Raw genomic sequence first — 20,325 nt, 5'->3', positions numbered from 1 at the left:
TCTGCAAAGAAAGGAAGAGAGGTTTATTTTCTCACTTTCTCCAAGGCCAAGTTTGGTCATTATAATAACATAGTTTTCAGTTGTTTGTGTTTTTTCTTTTTGTTTTGTTGAGGTCATTGTCCATATTGTTTTCCTGGTTTTGCTAATGTGATTCTTCATCGATTCATATAAGACTTCCCATGTTTCTCTGAATTCATTATATCCATCATTTCTTACAGCACAGTAAGAGTGCATTATATTTATCTACCCTAATTTGTTTAGTTCTCCCTCAGGAGATGGTCATCTACTTTGTTCCCAGTTCTTTGTTAATACAAAAAGTGCTGATGTGAATATTTTGGTATATGCGGGACCTTTCATTCTATCTCTGGGCCAATTAGTATGGACACTTTCATAATTTTTTCTAGTATTCCGACTAGGTAGCAACATCTCAAACATCTAATAAATAAGCAGGGCAGTCCTGGAATTAAAAAAAAAATTCCCTTGATGGCCCCACCCACTCAATCCCAGAAAACGAATTCTGAGATATCTGTGTTTAGAAAACAAACATTAGATATTAGATATTAGAAACACACACTGGAGCTCTGTCACTCCACAAGTCTAAGACAAAGGGGAAACAGTTCAGCTACTAGCTCAAAGGCCAAGATCTGCCTTATTTATCTGAAGCCGTCAATTCCTCTAAACCAAAGGTAAAACCGAACTACCTCCACCTGCCTGACGGGGCTTGGAATTGTTCTAAGCATATGAAGTTCTTTCATTTCTCAGGAATGGTGCCTGTTTGTAATCAAATGCCTGGGCAAAGGGAGTTCAAAGAACATTAAAGCCCTAGGCCACTGTCCAGAGCCAAAAGAAGAAACAAGTGGAGGGCAGCTAGGTGGCGCAGTGGATAAAGCACCGGCCCTGGATTCAGAAGTACCTGAGTTCAAATCCGGCCTCAGACACTTGACACTTACTAGCTGTGTGACCCTGGGCAAGTCACTTAACCCCCATTGCCCTGCAAAAAAAAAAAAAAAGAAGAAGAAGAAGAAGAAACAAGTGGGGAAAGAAAGCAGTTCTGAGGCTTTCAGTGTTTCATGATTAATCTAGGCAACAGATGTGAGACAGTTTGCTGGTTTGCTCCAGTCTTATGGTACCAGGGGACTGAGAAGGAACTGGGAAAAGAAGGGTGGGGCTCCACCTGGAGCCATGAACTGGGTCTTTGGAGAGATGAGGTACCATTGCTTGCCTGAGCCTGCTGAGGGAAGATCTGAATTGTCCAGTCATTAGGTAGGCACCTGACATGAAGGGAGATTAGAACTCTCCTGAAGGCATTTTTTATCATTCTCTTAATCTTAACTTCTCTTTCAGATCATATTTTTCACAGCTTCCCACCATCTATGGTAGCTGCAGCTTGCATTGGGGCCTCTAGGATTTGCCTGCAGCTCTCTCCCACCTGGACCAGAGACCTGGAGAGAATATCACACTATTCTGTGGAGCAAATCAGTGCGTGCATTAAAGTCATGCTGCTGTAAGTCTTACCCCATTTTCCTTGATTCCAGGCCTAGGGATCTGTGACTTGGTGTGTCTAGATCAGCATATATGGGAGCTCCTCACCCTTAGAATGATCCCATCCTGCTGTTTAGGAATCTTTGGATTTTAGAGTGTGTGTTTTGAGACAGGGACAGTTTAGAAGGGAGGGTGTGTACACGTGTGTGGGTGTAAAATAAGCAATGTAGCAAAAAATAAATCCGCAAAATACTTAAATGTGGAAATGTCAATTAATGCAGCATCTTCAGCAAGTTAAATGTACAGATTGGTTGGTGCTTAAGTCTTTGATACCATTTCAAGGAGCCTTGGGATGCTCGCTAAGTGGGTGAGTGATTGATCACCAAATGGTCAGAGAAATCACTGGGGCTACTTAAAAGGCGTGAGAGGCCAAAACCCTCAAAAAGAACCCGCCTCCCCCCCAAGTCAATTAGCTTTGAAGGTAGACTCAATCCATAGGACCAGTGGTGGGCTTGAGAGAAAGCCCTGGAATAAGGCAGCGTTCATGACACCCACCCCATTCACAGCCCCCCATGCCTTTCCAGTCACTGAGCAGCACTTCCTGGTAGTGCTGGGCTGGGCTGTGTGGAGGAGAGGGTCTCTTCTCAGGCTTCTGCAAAGGACCAGCTGTCTTCTCGAGAGGCAGCATGTCAAAGGAACGCACTAGACTTGGGAGTCAGAAGACCGGGGTCTATGAACTTTACTAGCTGAGGAACTTTTTTTTTAAACCTGAGCCTCGTTTCCCTCATCTGTAAAATGGGAATGATTATTACACTTCCTGCCTCATAGAGCTATCATGAGGAAGGTGCTTTATAATGTAAAAATGGTTAAATGTAAATTGCTATTATTATAGGGCATATAATCAGTTTTAAAATACTTGGTGATTACTTTTCTCACCAGACTTTTGCCTAACCCTCATTTGGTTCTTCCCCTCCAGGGCTTTTGAAAATGACTTCAAGGATGCTAACAAAGTGAAGAACCAGCCTCTGGCCCTGCAACCCCAGGTGCTGGTGCCAAGCACCCATCAGGCCCCCACCCAGGTGCTGTTCCAGCAGCCGGCCTTCCACCACCCCCTCCCTCAGCCACCAGCTACCCTGTCCCATATCCAGGCCCCCGTTCAAGACTTGTGCTCAGCCTATCGTGACACGCTGCAGCCCCACCAGTCTGGGAGCTTGCTCTCGGGAAGTACCGGCCCCTCTCTGTACCACCCTTATTCTGCCCTCCAGCCGTCAGCCGTTCAGGCTGTCACCATCCCAGGCCCCCTCCCCAGGCAGATTGGGGCTGAACCGAGACACTGCATCTCCATGACCTATGGCAGTAGCTACTTCAGCGGACATCATTCATTCCCAGCTGGATGCTTTGACAGATAAAGAAAAGCAAAGCAAAGCAAAGGAGGAAGAGGGAACCAGTGAGAGGGACAGCATGGTTGCACAGGCACTTGGCTGCTGTGGGAGGCATGCTAGGATGGGAGCAGTAGAGCTTGGTTATTTTTAGGGCCTCTTCTCCCCAAGGCCTTGTTGAAGCACTGACTTACGGGGACTTTTGCCCTTTTTAAAACTGTGAGAATGGAAAAATGCAATAACATACCTCACCAAGAACACTTCCCTCTGAAAATCGGGTTATATAGAGATGGCTTTGCATCTGTCTTCCAATGCAGGGACTCCAGGGAATCAGAAGGACCTGGTTCATGGCCAGACTACCCGACCCTGGATAGACTACTAGTCAAAGAATGTTTCCTGTTTTTATTATTAAAAGAGACTTTATTTCTTATCAATGGCAGCTAAACCACTGTAAAATGACACTGAGAATTTTTTTGGTTCTTCTGGAAAATGCCAAGTGTGTTGGTTCAGTTTTTCCTTGGCTTAGAAGTCAAATGTATGTTTGTTTTTGGTGGGTTTTTAAAAATTGTTTAGATTTGTCACTGTTTTGATATTGTTATTGTTTTAATAGAGAAACACATCTGAGTACCTGCCTTCTGGGATTGGGTGAATGGGTCCCTTTTTAACCTTTTTTTTTTTTTAACTTCAAATGTCGCTCTGCCTTGTAGGTATTTTAAGATTGCTGCTGCCTCCTAAAGTGACTTAGCTTTTTCGCTCAGTAAGATGTCTTGTTTACAAATTATATCAGGGATTTAATGTTACTTGAAAGTTCCTTAGGAAAAAAAAAAGTTTTGTCTGTGAGTGATGCACTGCCCATAATGCTTCAAGTGTTCTAAGTTGGACTATCCTGTATTCTGCTTACTCAAAGCTGATAGCTAGACTTTCTTTTTGTCGGAAGGAAGAGGAATAATTAGCAAAGGTCATTTTCTCAGCCTTTCATAGTTCCAGATGGCCCCTAGACTCATTTGAAACTGTGTTCACTAGTGGAGTTTCCCCCTATAACCAGCCCCTAGATAAGATCTTTGAAGAGTAGAGGACAGTTTAGAGTCATTTTGGTTTGTCCTCCTGCCTCTTGTGTGGGATGAGAACCTGGCCTAGGTTTTTGTTTGTGTGAAGGCAAGAGGCGGAGCCTTTGTAAGAATGCAGAGGTGCGTTTGTGTGAGGGGACGAGTGCTGTGAGGACATTTGGCAGACTGGTCAGATTGCTGGCAGTATTGGGGAGGGCTGGGGTGCAGCGAGAGGGCTCTCAGGAAGACAATATAAACAATGTGCAATAATACGTTTTTTACTCTGACTTGTGTGGCCCAAGCTCAGTGTGTTCTTAGGGTTTGGGGAGGGGGTGGTGAGAGAAAAGTGGAGAAAGGAAAGAATGGGATGTTGGATGTTGTTCCTCCAGCAACATATTTAGGTGAAATCTTGTTTCCAGCTTCTTTAAGAACTCCCCCACCTCCCCCTGCACCTTAATGGGTCACCAAGTTGGTCTCAATCTAATCTGAAGATCTTACTTTCCTTGCCTGGAAAAGGTGCGGTTTTTATTAAAAGGTAGGTTGAAGGTGGGCGGAGCAGACGAAAACCTAAATAGCAAGTAAAACAAAGCCTTAGAGTGATGCAACATCAAGCATTTAGCTTTGGGGAATATGGTGTTAGTTCATTTTTATAGTTTGTGAGCTTTTGCCTGCTCACTAAGCTATTTTATCGGCCACCCTCTCAGGGCACCAGGTGTGGGGTTACGGGCTGATGGCAGAAGCCACCAGCCCCACCTTTTTTCCAATTGGTGAAACTCTTCCTCTCCCTCCCCCCTTCCCCTACTGGAGGTCCCTGGAGGAAAGCTCCCCCAATAAACAGCTAAGCTGATTTGTCTTGTCCTGTCTCCGTGCGGTCTTTTCTTGGACTTCTTTCCTTACGGGTTTAAGAGGCAATGCCCTCCCACAGAATCTGATCATATCACCCTGTGGGGCCTGACCCCAGTCATCAGTCTAAAACAGAATTTTGGTAGTATTTGAAATAAAGGCCTTTAGGTTAAGGTTTTCATCCCCTTATTTTAACTGCTATCTACCCTAAGAGCTTACCAGGGGCAGTATGAAGTGAGAGGTTCTATACTTACTTCATTCAACACACAATTCACAGGATCATGAAATTAGAGGCAGAAAGGACCTTGGAAGGCCAATCTAACTTACAGTTGTGGAACTGAAGCCCAGAAGTTAAGTGATTTTCCCAGGGTTGCACAGCTAATAAGGTGTCTGAGGTAAGATTTAAAGCCAGGTCTTTCTGACTTCCAAGTCCAGTTTTCCGGGCCTCCTTTCCCCTACTGCCAATCCATTGAGTGTTGGCTTAGTACAAGGCACTATAAGGATGAGGGTCTGACTGTGAGTGCAGTGTGGTCCTAGCCCCAAGAAGCTTATTGGGAAGTGTAAGGAATAACAGAAAAATGTATAAAAACCACAACATGCTCTGAGAACTTGGAGAGAGGGGCTGTTAGCTGAAAGGATGGGAGAAGAATCCCTGGAGAGATTGTCATTTGAGCTGAGACTGTGAAGATGTGAATAAGCACACATCTGTAATTAGCACATCGTTGGAATGAGAACTGGGTGCTAAGAAAATTTTAAGTGATATAATGAATTTATTTTCTCAAAGTAACCCACCCATCCCCAGCCTTTGTTTATGATACTTACCTAGCAGACCCTGTTTTCCTAAATCTCTTAAATGGTCTAGCGATCACAAACCCTGAATTGACTGGTTCCAATGAATGAGGTCCCCTAGTGCTAGCTTTGGATCATGCTAGGTGTGCAGTTAGACTCAGTCATGGAGAAGAGCAGCTTTCCTGCCTTTTTCTTTTTGTGAATAGCTCATAGCAGCCAGGACGGTGATCATGGCCAACATGGCCTCCCCAATGCCTCTGTTCAGTTTGTGGACAGCTGTGCTCAACTCTCAGATTGAGAGAAAGCCAGGTCTTTCCACTCCCAAGAATTCACTAAAGCTCCACTCCACTGCCCATCCTTGGGGGAAGGATGGAAAGCTCATGTAATTGGCTGTTGGGAGGCCGATTCTCTTCAGACTCAGGCAGAAAGACCTCAGAGGAAACAGACCCTGAGACCAGAGATGAGAAAGCCAATTTTTTGCAAAGGGCATTGAGGGGGGAGTTGGGGGGAGGGGGTTGTTTCACAGATGGAGCCCTAACTCACATTAGCAACATGGCAGTGCCCAGGAAGCTATTTATCTGACTGCTGGTAAGTGTAGTCCTAGGAAATCCATTTCTATTCAGTAAATCAGGAAGGGTAGAGGGGAAGGGGGGAGGCAGGCCAATTCTTTACTTTTATGAGCCCATTTCCATAATGCTGTGTCACATTCAGGGCCTAGCTAAGACTTATCAACCAGGTAGGCTCTTCAGCCTGCTGGTGCTTATAATCACTGTAGCATAGAACGCTGGGGCTGGACGGGACTGTCTAGGCCTATTGGAGATCCAGTACATTGATGTGATTTTTAACAGATGATCAAGTAAGCTCCTGGAGGAAAATCGAGGTCCAAAGTCATATAAGGAGTCTCGTGCCTCCTGTGCTCTTTCCCCCCATCCCCCATCACGATGAGCTCAGGTGAACCCAGAAGGCTGGGTCTGCCCTCCTAGGGAAGCAACACCTTCAGCCTATGCCAAATGCAAGGAAACATGCAGACACCCAAACCACTGAGGAAGGTTCAATGGGCTAGATGGAGTTGAGTGATGTCTTAGCCATTCATTTTTCTGGTTCTCAGTTTTCACCTCTCAAGTAAGGGGGTTGCACTAGATGAGTTCTTTCCTGGTCTAAATCCTACAATCTCTCTTGCTTTCCCCATCAAGAAAGCAGCTTCCCATGAGGCAGCTAGGTGGCACAGTAGATAAAGCACCAGCCCTGGATTCAGGAGGACCTGAGTTTAAATCCGGCCTCAGAGACTTGACACATACTAGCTGTGTGACCCTGGGCAAGTCACTTAACCCCCATTGCCCTGCAAAAAAGAAAGAAAGAAAGAGAGAGAGAGAGAGAAAGAAAGAGAAAGAGAAAGAGAAAGAGAGAAAGAAAGCAAGCAGCTTCCCCCTTGTTGTCTCAGGCTTCCTGCCAGGGTCACCTAGGAGTTCATATTCTCCCAAACTCCATAGGGAATCGACCCTTGGAGCAGGTCAGTCCTCAGTCAGAATAAATGCTTGTTGATTAACTGATCTTTCTGGGGAGGCTTCTGACAGTCCAGAGGGAACTAGACACCCAAGAAAGGTGTTTGAAGATGTTACTGAGGAAAATAGGATGTAGTCTGATAATCCAATCACTAGTGTTAATGGGATTTCCAGAAAGAATAATTTATCCAATTTAGCAAAAGAAGCTTTCCCACACACACTTAAAAACTCTTTCTGCAGCATCAAGTGTGTATGCCACCACCCACTTAATTATAGGCACCCGTTAACAATGTTAGCTTGTTGAAGCTACTGTTTGTACGCAGCATTTCTTTGGGAACTTTGGAAGCATCGTGGAATGGAATATTGAACTCAGTTTCAGTCAAATTGTGCTACTGACACTCAGCTGTGTGATCCCTTAACCTCAGCCTGTTTCTTCATCTGCACAGATGCCCACAGTGCCTATCCATTGTAGATTCAAGTGAGATAATATATGTAAAGTACTATGCAAACTACATTAAATGCCAGTTTTATTTGTTTTAATGCCTTAATTTATTTTTTTGTTCATGTTTCAGGCAGACTTCCTGACCAACTAATTTTTGTACTTATAAAACTTAATAAAATGTTTTCGAAGTCCCCCCGCCCCCTTTTATCTTTCTTTTTTGTTCCTATATCACAATATTGCTTAAATATGTTGTAGGAGAATGGTGTGTGTATGTGTGTGTGTTGGGGGGAGGCGGATATGAGATGTTTCCTCACTCTCCCTCACCCCTCAATGCCATTTTCACCTTGATGCACCTACAACACTGCCTCATGGTAAAATCACACAGTATTGTGGTACTAAACAGATCAGTTAAGACTTGGCCAACTTTATTTTAAAATGAGAAAATAGAACCCAGGAGAGGTTGTAACACGTCTAAAGGGACAGCACCTCTTCATGGGTACTAAGAGTCACCAGGACAAATTTGGAAACCTTTAACTTAGATAACTATGCACACTGGCTTAAATACATCTACTACCCAAAGCAAAATTTCCCACTTGATAACACACACACATATAATAAACAAATGCCTTCCCTGCAGAGGGCTGGTTTCAGTCTGGACTAGGGAATGGAGCCCCACCTGGTGGTAATGGAGGGTGTATCAACACCTAATATCAGTTGGGCTGAAGAAAGGATTGTGTTCTGGGAGATACTCACATTTAGGGGCGCAGTTGATAGTTGCTAAACTTTAAATTTGTTGTGATAGGCAATAGGGAGCCACAGGAGGGTCTTGAGCTTGGGAGTGATATGATTAATAAGGTAGATCCTTTTTAATTTTATCTTGTATTTCTTTCATACAATAAGCTTTCAAAATAAGCAGTTATTGGTTTTGCAGTTGATAAAACAAGTATCAAATGAAATAACTAAAATGCATGAATTCCTCATAAAAGGATTCTCTGAGCCTTGTACATTTTGGGAGGTAGATGAAGCCTCCCAGATCTACTAAAGAAGGGTAGGATTGGGGCTGAGGGATGGGGACAGAAGTTGGATGGAGAGAAAAGGTTGATAAATTTCCACCCTGCAGTTTATATTTGCCCTTGTTCCAAAGAAGGGAATTTGAGTTTTTCAACCTAATTACAGCTAACTCTCTGTTATTTAGAGACTTATTATCCAAGCTCATTATAAGTAATTATTCAATCTGGAGGGGGAAGAACAATGTTGCTGGTTTAATTTAATGCCTACCTAGTTCACTTAATTAGCAATAAGTCTTGGTAGAATGATGAACTTGAGAGGTGGTGGGAAGGACCATTCATGGGGAAATGAGCCATAATTGTGGCACTTATCAAGATGAAGGGTAGGGGGCTAATGGCCAGGTAGCAAAGAACATTAGAAATCTGTCTGGAGCCAAGGCTGAACACGAAAGAACATTATCATCCCTTGTATTTACAAAGCACATAAAGCATGGTCACATTATCTGTACACCTGAATAGAAAATTCCTCAGAGGCAGAAGGTAACTCATCTATGGTTTACCATCTGAAGACAAGAGATGGTGGAAATAGACCAAATTCTACCTTGGACGCTAGCTGTATGGACCTGGGCAAGTCATTTGACCTATCTGCCTCAGTTTCCTTATCTAAAATCGGGATAATAATAGCACTCATCTTCACAGAGTTATGGTGAGGTTCAAGTGAGTTAATATGTAATACTAGAAGTTAGGGAGCTGTCCATGGCACTCTGTAACTAAGTGGATAGAATGCAATGCTTGGAGTCAGGAAGATTCATCTTTCTGAGTTCAAATCTGGTCTCAGACACTTATTAGCTGTGTGACCCTGGACAAGTCACTTCACTTTGTTTACCTCAGTTTCCTCATCTGTCAAATGAGCTAGAGAAGGAAATGGCAAACCCCTTCAGTATCTTTGCCAAGAAAACCCCAAATGGGATCACAAAGAGTCAGACATAACTGAAAAAAATGACTAAACAACAAAACTGGGGCACTTTTATCCTTGGTCACCCAGCTAGTAGGTGTTGGAAGCAGCATTTGAACTCAGGTTTTTCTTTAACACCAGTCTTCTCTACATACCATACTGCTTCCCAGGCAGACAGATAAGGCAATATTATTATCCCCTGTTTTACAGATGAGAAAATTGAGGGATAGAGAGGTAAAGTGATTTGGCCACAGTATCAGAGTAATGGATACATCCAGGACTTAAAACATCCAGCCTAGCATGCAGTCTCAGGGAGAGACAAGAAAGTGTTCCTGGAACCTGTAGGTAATTCTCCCATGGGTGAAATCTTCTGGAAATCTCCATTTAGAAGGGCCCACACCAGCCTTCCCTCAGGATCAGAACTTAGGAACACACCCTTCCTTGTCTCTCCTCCCTCCCCCGCTCCTTAGGTTTTCAGTGTCCCTTTATGTGTTATTTAGGCCATTAGTGGCCCCATTGGGAGTTTTCTTGGGGTATGCCATTTCCTTCGGCTCATTTTACAGATGAGGAAACTGAGGCAAACAGGGTGAAGTGACTTGTCCAGGACCATCCAGCTAGTAAATGTCTGAAGCTGGATTTGCTTTCAGGTCCTCTTGACTCCAGGCCTGATGCTCTATCCACTGTGCTATCTAGCTGCTCCCCCTCATTATATGTAGTCTTCCTTCATTAGCATGTAAGCTCTTTGAGGTAGCCCCAACATTTAGTACAATGCTCGTTCATAGTACACTTTAATAAATGCTTCATGACTGACTGCCCTTGGCACTTCATGGGACAAAAGAAAGATCAGTGGATTTAGAGTCAGATGGCTAGAGTTTAAATTCTGGTTCTACCACCTGTGCAACCTTGTGCAAAATACTTAGGCTTCCTGGGCCCCACTTTCTTCCTCCTTCTAAATGTCCTAAGTTCCCTTCCAGTTCTAAACATATGATCCCGGGTCCCCCTTTGGCTTCTTGTTCACTCCTCCCCTCACAGTGGCTGCAGTGCCTCATTCTCGGCTTCATTTGGTGTGTCTGTCCTGGCTCCTATTCCCCATTAATCGAATAATTTCATTCTTGTTTGCAAGGGCCACCAGAGGAAACCACTTTTGAAAATGCAAACCACCTGGGTGTCTAGGCCCAAACCAGTGCTAATTGTGGAATTAGATGCAGCAGAACCCCTGGCATTCTGGATGAGACTGTGCCATAGAGGGACTTTCCTCCTTCCCTCTCCCTTTCAGTCCTTCCTGGGAGACTACAGAGTTTTGAGGTCCCCGGACAGATGTCTCAGTACCATAATGCAATCCACAAAAACCCAAGATCCTCCTCTTGTCCAAGCCCAAAACCAATCCCAATCCCCGGACACAAGATTTTTCAAGACATCAAAAATTCCTGACTTCTTTTTTTTTTTTTCAGGGCAATGGGGGTTAAGTGACTTGCCCAAGGTCACACAGCTAATAAGTGTCAAATGTCTGAGGCTGGATTTGAACTCAGGAACTCCTGAATCCAGGGCCAGTGCTTTATCCACTGTGCCACCTAGCCGCCCCCAAATTCCGGACTTCTTGAGACCAAGACACTCTTGAACACAGTGGATGTTTGTGTTTAAAACTAGCTTTTATTTAAGCTTTCCTCCCTATCCTTGCAAGGAGAGTTCCAGGATTTGGGCCACCTAAGACAACTTCTTGCTGACTCTTTCGTAGGTCACACCCCCACTAGTGGAAATCTAAAAAAAAAAAAAGTGAGGTTAGAAAGGTGAAGTCAGCAAGCACTGAAGCATTTAATATGTGCCAGCACAGTGCTAAGCATTGAGGATACAGAAACCAAACCAAACCAAACCAAACCCAAGGCTTCTGACCTCAAGGAGCTCATCTTCCAATGGGTGAGACTACGTATCAACAACTAGGTGCACAGATGAAAGAGGCAGTGTGACTAGAAGCCAGTCTCTGAAGGAAAGGGGGTGGGGGAGGGAGGGGAGGAGACTGGGAAAATCAGACTGCTCCAGTTCTAAATCCTGTCTCTGCAGCTTATCAATTCAACTCAATAAACATTTATTAAGCACCTGCTATGTGCAGGTACAGTGCTAAGCTTTGGGAATACAAAAAGCAGCAAAAGACAGCTCTTCCCCTAAGGAGCTTACAAATCTGGGGGGGCAGGTAACATACAAATAGATACATCCAAATCAGGTGATGTACAGGATAAACATCAAGCTCTAGGAAGTCATTTCTTTGGGCCTCAGTTTCTTTCTTTCTTTCTTTCTTTCTTTCTTTCTTTCTTTCTTTCTTTCTTTCTTTCTTTCTTTCTTTTGCGGGGCAATGAGGGTTAAGTGACTTACCCAGGGTCACACAGCTCCAGTAGTAAGTGTCAAGTGTCTGAGGTCATATTTGAACTCAGGTCCTCCTGAATCAAGAGCCTGTGCTTTATCCACTGTACCACCCAGCCACCTCCTGGACCTCAGTTTCAAATGGGAATGATCATAACTTGATGACCCTTCCTGTCCCAAATCTAAGATCCTCTGTCTACCTCAAAAGGTCTTTGTGTTGTCATCAAAGAGAAACAGTGAGATACAGGAAAGGAGAAGGCCTGGAGTCAGAGACTTGAGTTCAAGTTCTGCTCTTGCCACCCTATTAGCTACAGAAACTTGGGCAAGGCCCTTCACCTCCACCTCAATTTGCTCCTCTGCAAAATGGGGTTGTGGCACCTTTGTGAGAGCTCAGCTCCAGAGTCTCCAATGCTGGCTGTTCCATCCTGAACCAGTCACTTACCCTCTCAATGTCCCCAGGTATCTCTCAAGGTACAGAAAACGTACCCTACAATGATGAAAATCTAAGGCCCAGGTTAAAAAAAATGGGGGGGGGAGCTAGGTGGTGCAGTGGATAGAGCACTGGCCCTGGAGTCAGGAGGACCTGAGTTCAAATCCAGCCTCAGACACTTAACACTTACTAGCTGTGTGACCCTAGGCAAGTCACTTAACCTCAACTGCCTCACCAAAAAAAAAAAAAAAATGGGAGCAATAATTACTGCACAACTTATATATGACGTCAGGGAGACTTGGGAAAGAAAATATTTTTTAAAATGCAAAGCTCTAAAGTAAAAGAGCCACAACTGAATACCGTTGGAGTGATTGACTTTCACGTGTCTGCCAAGAGCCCCCATTCTCCAGGATCCAAAAAGCAGCTGTTTCCCTTGGCAAACCAGGCTTGGAGATGGGGGTGGGCTCTGCATTCCTGAACTCTGAGACCCAAGGTCATCAAAGACTCTGTTAGATGCCTCCAGGACCCAGGAAATGGGTCCTTCCTGGGAGGGTCAAATCCTGGAACTTTTTAGTGTGTTCTCTTGGGCAAATCTGGTTCCTGTTCCCCTGCAATCCTCAAACCTGTCCCATAAATTCCAGGGGCCATAAGCCCTAAGGAGAATAGTTGGATGTGGGCAGGCCTCTTCCCCTTGCTGGGCCTCAGCAAAGGGAAGAGACTAGATGAGCTCTAAGGGCCCTTCCAGCTCTCAGGCTTTATTGTTCTGTTTGTGGAGAAAAGATTCAGGAGGAGGTACAGTGGTAATTACAACAGCCAACATTTAAGTAGCCCTTTAAGGGTTGCAAAGTGGTTGGCATATATTATCTCATTTAATCCTTGAAATAACCCCATGAGATAGATATTATTATCTCTGTTTCATTGCTGAGGAAAGTGTGTCTGAGAGATTCACCCAAGGGTCATGCAGCTGGGATCTGAAGAGAGATTTGAAACCAGGATTCCTGACTCCCAGTTTACCACCCTGTCCATCGAGTCATGCTGTTTTCCATAAAATGGAAAGAGGTCTTGGTTTTGAGGCAGAGAAATGGTGTTCAAATGCAGCCTTCCATCCTTGCTACCTGGCTGACCTCAGACAAATGACTCCCTGGAGCCCAGTTTTATCATATGTAAAATGAAGAGAGAAGAGAGCAGCTACGTGGCACAGTGGCTAGAGTGCTGGGTCTGGAGTCAGGAAGATTACTCTTCATGAGTTCAAATCTGGCCTTGGACATTTAGTAGCTGTGTGACCTTGGATAAGTCACTTAACCTTGTTTGCCTCAGTTTCCTTATCTGTCAAATGAGCCAGAGAAGGAAATAGCAAACCAGTATCTCTGCCAAGAAAACCCCAAATGGGGTCATGAAGAGTCAGACATGACTGGAAAATGACTGAACAAAAATGAGGAGTGTACACTAGATGGCTTCTGAGGTTCTTTCTAGCACCAGAGCTATGATCCTATGATTTCCCTCTGATTCTCAAACTGTCCCCTCATCCCCTAAAGGAATTATAGGATTTAGATCTGGAAGGGATCTTGGGGATCAACCTCTTAGAGATCCAACCCCCTCATCTTGCAGGTAAGAAAACAGGCAGAGAGAGAGAGAGAGAGAGAAGTGTCACATGACCTGCCCAGTTACAAAGGTGGTAGATGAAGAGTCAGGTTTGGACCTAATCCTCAGGTTCCAAATCCAGTGTTGTTTCTATGTCCATCAGGCTGGAATCTTCAGCCTAATAGGGTCTCCTTCCTCCCTGACCACCCCCTTCCTGGCCTGGGGAACCTGCCACCATGGAATCTCTACAAGGCAGCCCAGCTAGGACCAGGTGCATCCTTGCAACACAGCCTGCTGTCTGCAGGAATTTGGAGATCATTTCACAGGCCAAGCTCCTCATCCCAAAGCATGTCAAACTAGGCCAGTTTGCACTGTTGTTGTTGTTCAGTTGTGTCCAATTCTTCATGACCCCATTTGGGGTCATCTTGGCAAAGATCCTGGAGTGGTTTGCCTTTTTCTTTTCCATACCATTTGACAGATGAGGAAACTGAGGCAAACAGAGTTAATTGACTTACCCAAGGTCACACAGTTAGCATGTGTCTATATTAGGAATGTCTTAACATGGAACAGCAAGGAATGGCTGTAATTCTTTTTTTGGCCATAACATCGAAGGAATAGAGAGGAAGATGAGAGGAAAGAGGGAGTGATAAAAAAAGAAAGCTTTGCGGGAGAAACTGGGAAGCATTCTAGAGATGTTTAGTTGCTCCAAAGTGGAATGGAATTTAAGACCTCTCTCTAGAAGAAAATGAGAATATCCCCTTCTACCACACCTTGAGTAATCTATCATTCATAATCTCTCTCCCTTCTTATAAGAAGGAGGGTTTTGGGAAAGAGGCAAGAATTGTCTGAGAATTCCTAAAAAGGAAAATAGAAAGTACAGTGTAGTGGTGAGGAAGGAGGGAAAGAGCACAAACTCTGAAGTCAGAAGTCCTGGGTTCAAATCTTTTTTGTTTTGTTTTGTTTTGTTTTTGTTTTTGTTTGTTTGTTTTTAGTGAGGCAATTGACTTACCCAGGGTCACACAGCTAGTAAGTGTTAAGTGTCTGAGGCCGGATTTGAACTCAGGTACTCCTGACTCCAGGGCCAGTGCTCTATCCACTGTGCCACCTAGCTGCCCCCCTGGGTTCAAATCTTGCTTCTGGCACTACCCATGTGACCATGAGCAATTCACTTCCCCTCCCTGGACCTCAGTTTCCTCATCTGTAAAATAAAGGTGTTGGACTAGATAGTTTCTGAGGTTAACTTTAAATATATATACATACATACATACATATACACACACATATATATATGATATATATCATATATATATCATATATATGTATCACATATATGATATATATACACACACACACATATTCCTGTAGGTAGCCTGGGGAAAGACATACAGATAGAGATAGAGATAGATGTAGAGGTAGGAATATGTCTTTCTTTGGGGGGGAGGGGCAATGAGGGTTAAGTGACTTGCCCAGGGTCACACAGCTAGTAAGTGTCAAGTGCTTGAGGCTGGATTTGAACTCAGGTTCTCCTGAATTCAGGGCCTGTGCTTTATCCACTCTGCCACCTAGCTGCCCTGGATATGTCTTTTTTTTTTTTTTTTTTTTGCAGGCAGTGGGGATTAAGTGACTTGCCCAGGGTCACACAGCTAGTAAGTGTCAAGTGTCTGAGGCTGGATTTGAACTCAGGTACTCCTGAATCCAGGGCCGGTGCTTTAACCACCGTGCCATCTAGCTGCCCCAGGATATGTCTTTCAATAAAACTGGTTTTCTTTTAAATCCTGTGTGCTTTATTCATTTAAAAACATTATTCTAAGAAGTCCATAGGCTTCATCAGACTGACAGAAAGGTCAAACATGGCTGATCTAGAACCTGTGTGTGATAACAAAGAGGAAGGGTACCAGATTTTTCCAGGAGAAGGGCACTGGAACGTCACTGAAATGTCAGTCGATACAAATTCTTCAAGGCTGGGCTACATATTGCTACTGTCTGTGAGCAGCCAACAGCTCAAAGACCACCATGGATTCCTTAAGGTGAACTACAGACTTACCTCCACCAGTTTTCCCCCTACGATTTCTGAGGTATGTTTATAATTCGGGAAGTTCGCCACAATCTTGTTCCCCTCCATCTGCACTGCGATCTGAGAAAAAAAGCAAGCACAGCCCCCAAATCACTGAGTTTCTCCAAATAAAAAAGACATTGGAAACAACAACAGAGCCCTATGGGAGGAGGCAACTGGAACTTCTTGGTAGGACCATAGAAAGGGAAGCAAGCATGGTATAGAAGAAGGTCTACAACAGTGAATTCTAGAGTGAAGGGGGGGGGGTGGATGGGGAGTTTGTTCAGAGAAGCAAAGGGGCATTAAGTATCTTTAAGGTGGGGTAAGCAAGCATTAGCCTCAGGTACTGGAGCAAGATTGAGGGAACATAAGTTGGGAGGAAGAGGGGATATAGATAAATCCTACCCCCCTACACTCCTTGCCACCAAGGTGTCCAAATATTGCTTTCCATGGGAATAAGAGCCAATAGCTGGGACACAGTCACAGTAATAGGATGGCCTGGATTCATGGAGGTACCTGGAATACACTTCTCTCCAGATTTTACCCGTCTGGCTTAATTAATGCCCCAGGCCCCAGGCCTAACCTCACAATTATCCTGGAGATTGAGACAAGAGGGTACAGACCAAGTTGACCTTTCAGAGAATGAGGGAAACAAGAATGTGTGTGTCCCTGACAATGGAAAGAACACCAGCCCCAGATGAGCCCCATATACTGTTGGGAGGGAGGATATACCCAGGTGTCCATGCCATCCCTCACCTTGAACTTCTTGCCTCCCATGGTCTCCATTTCACTCTCCTTGCCGATAGTGAATTTGTTTGTTACAGTATGACCACCTGGGTAGGTATGGGTCCAGGTAAAGTTGTTCCCGTCCTGAACCACCTCAGTGATTGTCTTGAATTGCCTATATTTGTCAATGACATCACCAGAGAGTCCTAGGAAGAGATCACATTTGCTGTTTATAATCAGTTCTCTGAAAGAAAAAAAAAATCTCCCTTTTCCCTAGGAACCCAGCAAGTTTCCTCCTTTGACTCCTTTTTTGAGGCAATTTGGGACTTAACCTCCATAAATCACTTAAGACTTGCCCAGGGTCACACAACTAGCTAGTTAGTGTCTGAGGTGAGATTTGAACTCAGGCGTTCCTGATTCTAGGGCCAGTGCTCTAGCCACTGCACCACCTAGCTGTTCCTCAATTGATTTTGAGAGTAGTTCATGTTTTCATCACCTTTTTTCTTGGACTGTTGCAATATCTTCATTGGTCTCCCTGCCTCTAGTTTCCCTTCTCCAATCCATCCTCCATGTGGCCACCAAAATGGTATTACTAAATCACAGGTCTGACAGTGTTTCTGCCCTGATCAATAAACTCCAGTGGCTCCCTATTGCCTCTCAGATCAAATACAAATCCTGTTTATTTTAAACCTTTCACAATCTGGCTCCAACCTTCCTTTCCAGGCTTATTATATAATGGTAAGGGCAACTAGGTGGTGGCGAAGTGGATAGAAAGCTGGGCCTGGAGTCAGGAACACCCAAGTTCAAATTTTACCTCAGATGAGTACTATCTGTGTGGCCCTGGACAAGTTACTTCACCCTGTTTGCCTCAGTTTCTTCAGCTATAAAATGAGATGGAGAAGGAAAAAGCAAACCACTCTAGTATCTTTGCCAAGAAAACAGATGGGGAAGCTAAGAGAGAAATGAAAAGGTTTGTCTGCCCAGCAAGTGAGTCAAAAACAGACAGGGCTGAGTGTCCTGTGACCCACACCATGCTGTCTCCTGTGGTTCCTGTTGACAATTCGATTTAATTTAACAAATATTAAGTGCCGGCTATGATTATCTCAAATTTACTCTGTGGTGCATCTTGCTTGTATGTGTTGTCTCCCCCATCCAAATGTGAGCTCCTGTTTTGGCCTTTCTCTGTATTCCTAGCACTTAGCCCAGAACTTACTTAATAACTGCTGGTTATGTGTTGACTTGGGAGGGCTCCTGCCATTAACTAACTCCCCACAGCATGGGTTACTCCACAGAGTAGGGAGCAAATGTTCCAATGTCCTCTAGCAGTGTCTCCTTTTACCTAGCACTGACTAGCACAAAGAGGCATAATAATACCACCTCAGATTTGAGGAGGGCTTTTAGCTTTTCATTGGACTTTCACATCTGCTTCCCCACCCCTTGAGGTAGAACAGAAACTTTGGCCCAGAGGGGCCAAGGGACTTACCCAGGGACACACAGCTAACTAACTCAAGGGTGGAGCCCAGGCCCCCTGACTCCTAACCCAGGTCCTTCTCACATTGGCTTCTGCCCAACTGTTAAAAATCCCAATTGTGAGGCATGAAAGGCAGTCTGGACAAAGGACAGAGGGAAGAGACTCCATCACCATTTCTGTCTCTTCCCCTATCTGTCTGGATGACCTTGAGGCTAAACTGAGGTCCCAGTCTTCCTGCCTGTAGCAAGATCAACATTCCAACAGGCCCTCAAACTCCTCCCCAGGCTACCTTCAGGAAACTTGCTGTGCTCCTCCATAGTGTTTTATCTGCTGTGCTTAATAAATAGCTGGAAAAAAAATAGCTGGAAGGCGGGGTTGGTGTCCCCCAGAGAGTCACCAAAATTGGGGGAACAAAAGATCTTAGTCCCAAGGTTCCCAAACATGTATCCACAGCTAGCTGTTACTTCGCCCTGTTTGCCTCAGTTTCTTCATCTGTAAAATGAGATGGGGAAGGAAATGGCAACAAAGGATATGTTAAATTCTCAAGGAAGACACAACAGATGAATGTCCACTGCTAAGTGCTAAAGCTCAGCAATCCCTATTTCCATTCATGATCTCCTATCTTTGTGAAGATGGATTTTGGTTTTGTTGTTATTCAGTCATTTTTCAGTCATGTCCGACTCTCCGTAATCCCATTTGGGATTTTCTTGGCAAAGATGCTGGAGTGGCTTGCCATCTCCTTCTCCAGCTCATTTTACAGAAGAGGAAACAAGCAAATAGGGTTAAGTGACTTGCCCAGGATCACACAGCTAGGAAGTATCCTGAGGCTAGATTTGAACTCGGGTTTTCCTGATTCCAGGGCCTATGTTCTATCCACTGAGCAACTAGCTGCCTCAATGGATTTTGGCAGTTACTGTGATTAAAAAGTGAATACTACATAAAATCAATGTGGAAGAAGAAATGAGGGTGTCAGTGTCACACCTGATTCTAAGGTCTGAGAAGCTATTCAGTGCCCAAAGGGTGCACACATCCCACCAGTAATTAATTGTGGATTTTTTTTTTGGCAGGGCAATGAGGGTTAAGTGACTTGCCCAGGGTCACACATCTAGTAAGTGTCAAGTGTCTGAGGCTGGATTTGAACTCAGGTCCTCCTGAATTTAGGGCCAGTGCTTTTTCCACTGCGCCACCTAGCTGCCCCTACCAGTAATTAATTATGGTAATTTAAGAATGGGTTTAAAATATTCTTTTTTCTTTCATTTTATAGGTATTTTTTAAACTTCCACTAAGTAGTATATAAATACTTATTAAGTTGTTCGGACCTAACTACTTAATAAAGGGAAATGGTAGGTATTTCTTTAGGCCTGGGGCAATGTGAAAAAAGTAACTGACACTAAGAGCCTGTAAGTAGGGAAAGTTTGGGAACATCTGTCTTAGTTCCTCTTCAGTAGCTGGAACAGAACAAGCCTCAAGGTGCAGTAAACAGGAAAGAGTCCTACCGCTAATTCAGGAGACCAGAGTTTTAATCCCAGCTATACTAATAATTCACTCCATTTTCCACCTTGGGCCATATCTATGGTTTTGTCTGTACTTTCTAGTCTCAAAAATTTACTTAACGGTACTGACAGGTTAAGTGCCCAGGGTCACATAGACAATATGCATCAGAAATAGACCTGAAACACGTCTTCCTGAATCTGGGATTAACTCTCTATTCACTTCCCCAAGTTCTCTCTCTTACTTAATATCAATCAATTAAATGGGTAGTTTCTGCCTTGCCTAGTTAGTTCCCAGGTTAGCTAAGAAAAGTAAGTGTGCAAAACCGGTTTGAAAAATGCTAAGTACCTCTACAAACTAAGGGTAAGGGGACTGGTATTCCTCATACCCAGAATAGCTTTATAAGAAAAAGCACCAGACAAGCCCACTTACCCAAATGTTTCAGGAACTCATCATAGTTCTTTTCACCCTCAACTTCATATTTCCCAGTGAAGCTCATGATGATGAGAAGTCAGATGGGAAGGAGGAAGAAAACAACCTCAGACCTCAGGTTAGGAGGAGATTCGATAAAGAGACTCCCCACTGGAGGCTTATAAACTCTCCAAGAAGCCTCTGCCCAGCCCCCAAATCACCCCACTCTTCCCCACCCTACCCTCACAATTTTATGAGGGGCCAATCAAAAGAAGAAAGGAGACTGTCCTCAACCCCGAGGTTGTTGAACCTACAGTTTGGCTGAATTCCCACTGCTCTTCCTTGGCCTTGGAAGATCCAAG

The 20,325-nt window shown here is 44.2% G+C and overlaps 2 protein-coding genes across 2 annotated transcripts in view; one reads left to right on the top strand and one right to left on the bottom strand.

Annotated features, from left to right (window-relative positions):
- The window catches only part of CCNJL (cyclin J like), a 60,525-nt gene extending 52,903 nt beyond the window's left edge, over window positions 1-7,622 (top strand). The window contains exons 5-6 of the mRNA XM_043989029.1: window positions 1,345-1,504; window positions 2,459-7,622. Of these exons, the coding sequence (XP_043844964.1) occupies window positions 1,345-1,504; window positions 2,459-2,891 (593 nt within the window). The 3' untranslated portion in view covers window positions 2,892-7,622. The remainder of the gene's footprint in view (window positions 1-1,344; window positions 1,505-2,458) is intronic.
- A 3,471-nt stretch (window positions 7,623-11,093) lies between these two features.
- On the bottom strand, window positions 11,094-20,051 carry FABP6 (fatty acid binding protein 6). Its single transcript, XM_043988897.1, has 4 exons — window positions 19,985-20,051; window positions 16,621-16,796; window positions 15,856-15,945; window positions 11,094-11,203 (listed from the first exon to the last, which is right to left on the bottom strand). The coding sequence occupies exons 1-4, from the start codon at window positions 20,049-20,051 to the stop codon at window positions 11,150-11,152; spliced, it is 387 nt and encodes a 128-aa protein (XP_043844832.1). The 3' UTR covers window positions 11,094-11,149.
- Window positions 20,052-20,325: the final 274 nt, after the last annotated feature.

This window comes from Dromiciops gliroides, chromosome 2 (assembly GCF_019393635.1).
Source record: "Dromiciops gliroides isolate mDroGli1 chromosome 2, mDroGli1.pri, whole genome shotgun sequence".
In the NCBI taxonomy this organism is placed as follows: Eukaryota; Metazoa; Chordata; class Mammalia; order Microbiotheria; family Microbiotheriidae; genus Dromiciops; species Dromiciops gliroides.
Note: the sequence above shows the minus strand (reverse complement) of the source record. Positions and strands in the feature narration are given on the sequence as shown.